The sequence below is a fragment of the Stegostoma tigrinum genome, chromosome 32 (genome assembly GCF_030684315.1).
Source record: "Stegostoma tigrinum isolate sSteTig4 chromosome 32, sSteTig4.hap1, whole genome shotgun sequence".
Classification (NCBI taxonomy): domain Eukaryota; kingdom Metazoa; phylum Chordata; class Chondrichthyes; order Orectolobiformes; family Stegostomatidae; genus Stegostoma; species Stegostoma tigrinum.
The window spans coordinates 2,077,513-2,079,310 of NC_081385.1; the positions used below are offsets into that span (position 1 = coordinate 2,077,513).

The 1,798-nt window shown below is 46.2% G+C and overlaps 1 protein-coding gene across 3 annotated transcripts in view; it reads right to left on the reverse strand.

The window, feature by feature from the left end:
- ift46 (intraflagellar transport 46 homolog (Chlamydomonas)) overlaps window positions 1-247 on the reverse strand; it is a 29,940-nt gene extending 29,693 nt beyond the window's left edge. For 2 of the 3 annotated variants that reach the window (XM_048562381.2, XM_048562380.2), the window contains exon 1: window positions 157-247. In XM_048562381.2, coding sequence (XP_048418338.2) covers window positions 157-240 — 84 coding nt within the window. In that variant the 5' untranslated portion in view covers window positions 241-247. The other variant, XM_059638974.1, reaches the window with a different exon arrangement.
- Window positions 248-1,798: the final 1,551 nt, after the last annotated feature.

Here is a 1,798-nt window from a genome sequence, read left to right on the forward strand (position 1 = left end):
CGGAGTGACAGCCCCCATCTCTCCGGCGATTACCTGAGCGCCTGCCCTCATTCCCCTGTAAGCCTGCGGCAGAGGGCTGTGCTTACAGGCCCCAAGCTCCAGCAGCGGCGCTCGGAGTGAGGCGGCCCGCTGTCCAGGCCGCGTTGCTATGGTTACCTTCGCTCCCTCCGAGTCCGATTCCGCCATCACACCGAACATGGCGCGCGTGCGCACACCGCCACCTCGGTCTCCCGCCTCCATCAACAAGTACAAGTACCGTCAAGAGAAGACCTTTTTGCCGGCTCCCACTCTGGTCCTCCCAATGCTCCGCTCCCTGCAGGGAATAAAGTTGTTTACAGTTGTACCCTGCCGTCATCGTTTGCCCGTGCAGTTGCAGTTTCAGTGGGCAAGTCCGTTTTAGATGTTGATCGTGGGAAGTAGCAGTGCACAAGTTGACAGAGATAATGGGAACTGCAGATGCTGGAGAATCCAAGATAATAAAATGTGAGGCTGGATGAACACAGCAGGCCAAGCAGCATCTCAGGAGCACAAAAGCTGACGTTTCGGGCCTAGACCCTTCATCAGAGAGCCTGCCCAGTTTCACACATTTTGTTCGTGACCACACTTCAAATGTTCTTTAAGAAGGGTCACCCACTGGTTAGAACTTTATAAACACTTGACGGGTATAGCCAAGGACTTACCCCCAAAGTCCAAAACTTGAGAGAGTAAGTTTAAGGTGAGAGGGGAAAGATTTAAGAGAGACCTGAGGGGTAACTTTTTTCACAAGAGGGTGTTGCATGTATGGAATGAGCTGCCAGAGGCTGGTACAAATACAACATTTCAAAGGCAACTGGATGGCTACATGAACAGGAAGGGTTCAGAGGGTAATGGGGCTAGGTTAACGTAGAATATCTGGTTGGCATGGACAAGAACAAAGGGGTCTGTTTCCAGTCTGTACATCTCTGTGACTCCATGACCTCAAATTTTAACTCTGCTTTCTCTCTCTCTCTACAGATGCTGCCAGACTTACTGAGTTTCTACAGCAATTTCGGTTTTTGTGGCAAAAGTTCTTCATTGGTGACCTGAAGTAATACAAATTTTTCAAAGATCCTGGGAAAGAGTTGTTTCCCCTTGAGCAAAATAGGATGGTGGTGGAAATACAGATTTTAATTACTCTGAAGTCTGTCCAAATGAGTTGAATGCTTTTATTCATCTTCATTATTATTTTGATTGCAGGACTGACATGAAGGTTAACAAGTTCCCAACTGTGGGTAGTCAATCTCAGATACACAAGCACAGAGTTTTGTAACTGTTTGGCTGTAGTGCTTTCGGTCTATTTGATCAAAGGATATAAATCCTCACCTACTCTTGGTCAAACCAGAGATCACTTACATGCATTTCTTCAGTTTGATCATTGTGATCATTTAGGAGTCTAAATAGATTATGGTACCTCAGTTCTGAAGAATGGTCACTGGACCTGAAACATTAACTTTCATTCTGTCCATAGATGCTGCTAGTCTCAGTGAATTTTTATTTTTGTTGCAGTATCTCTGATTTCCTCCAGTTGTGCAATAACTCTACCTCATTCAGGCCTCTTGATCATCCCTACTTTCATGGCATGGCCATGCCTGCAGCTGCCCAAGGTCCAAACTTTGGAATTCCCTCCCCAAAACACCCCACTTCTCTCTCCTCCTCTAAAATACACTGAACAAGCCTTTGGATGCCTCTCCCTTGTAACATTCCTGTGAAGCACCCTGGGATGTATTTATAAATGCAACTGTGAGATTGGATTTTTCATGCAGATAAGAATGAAACTCAA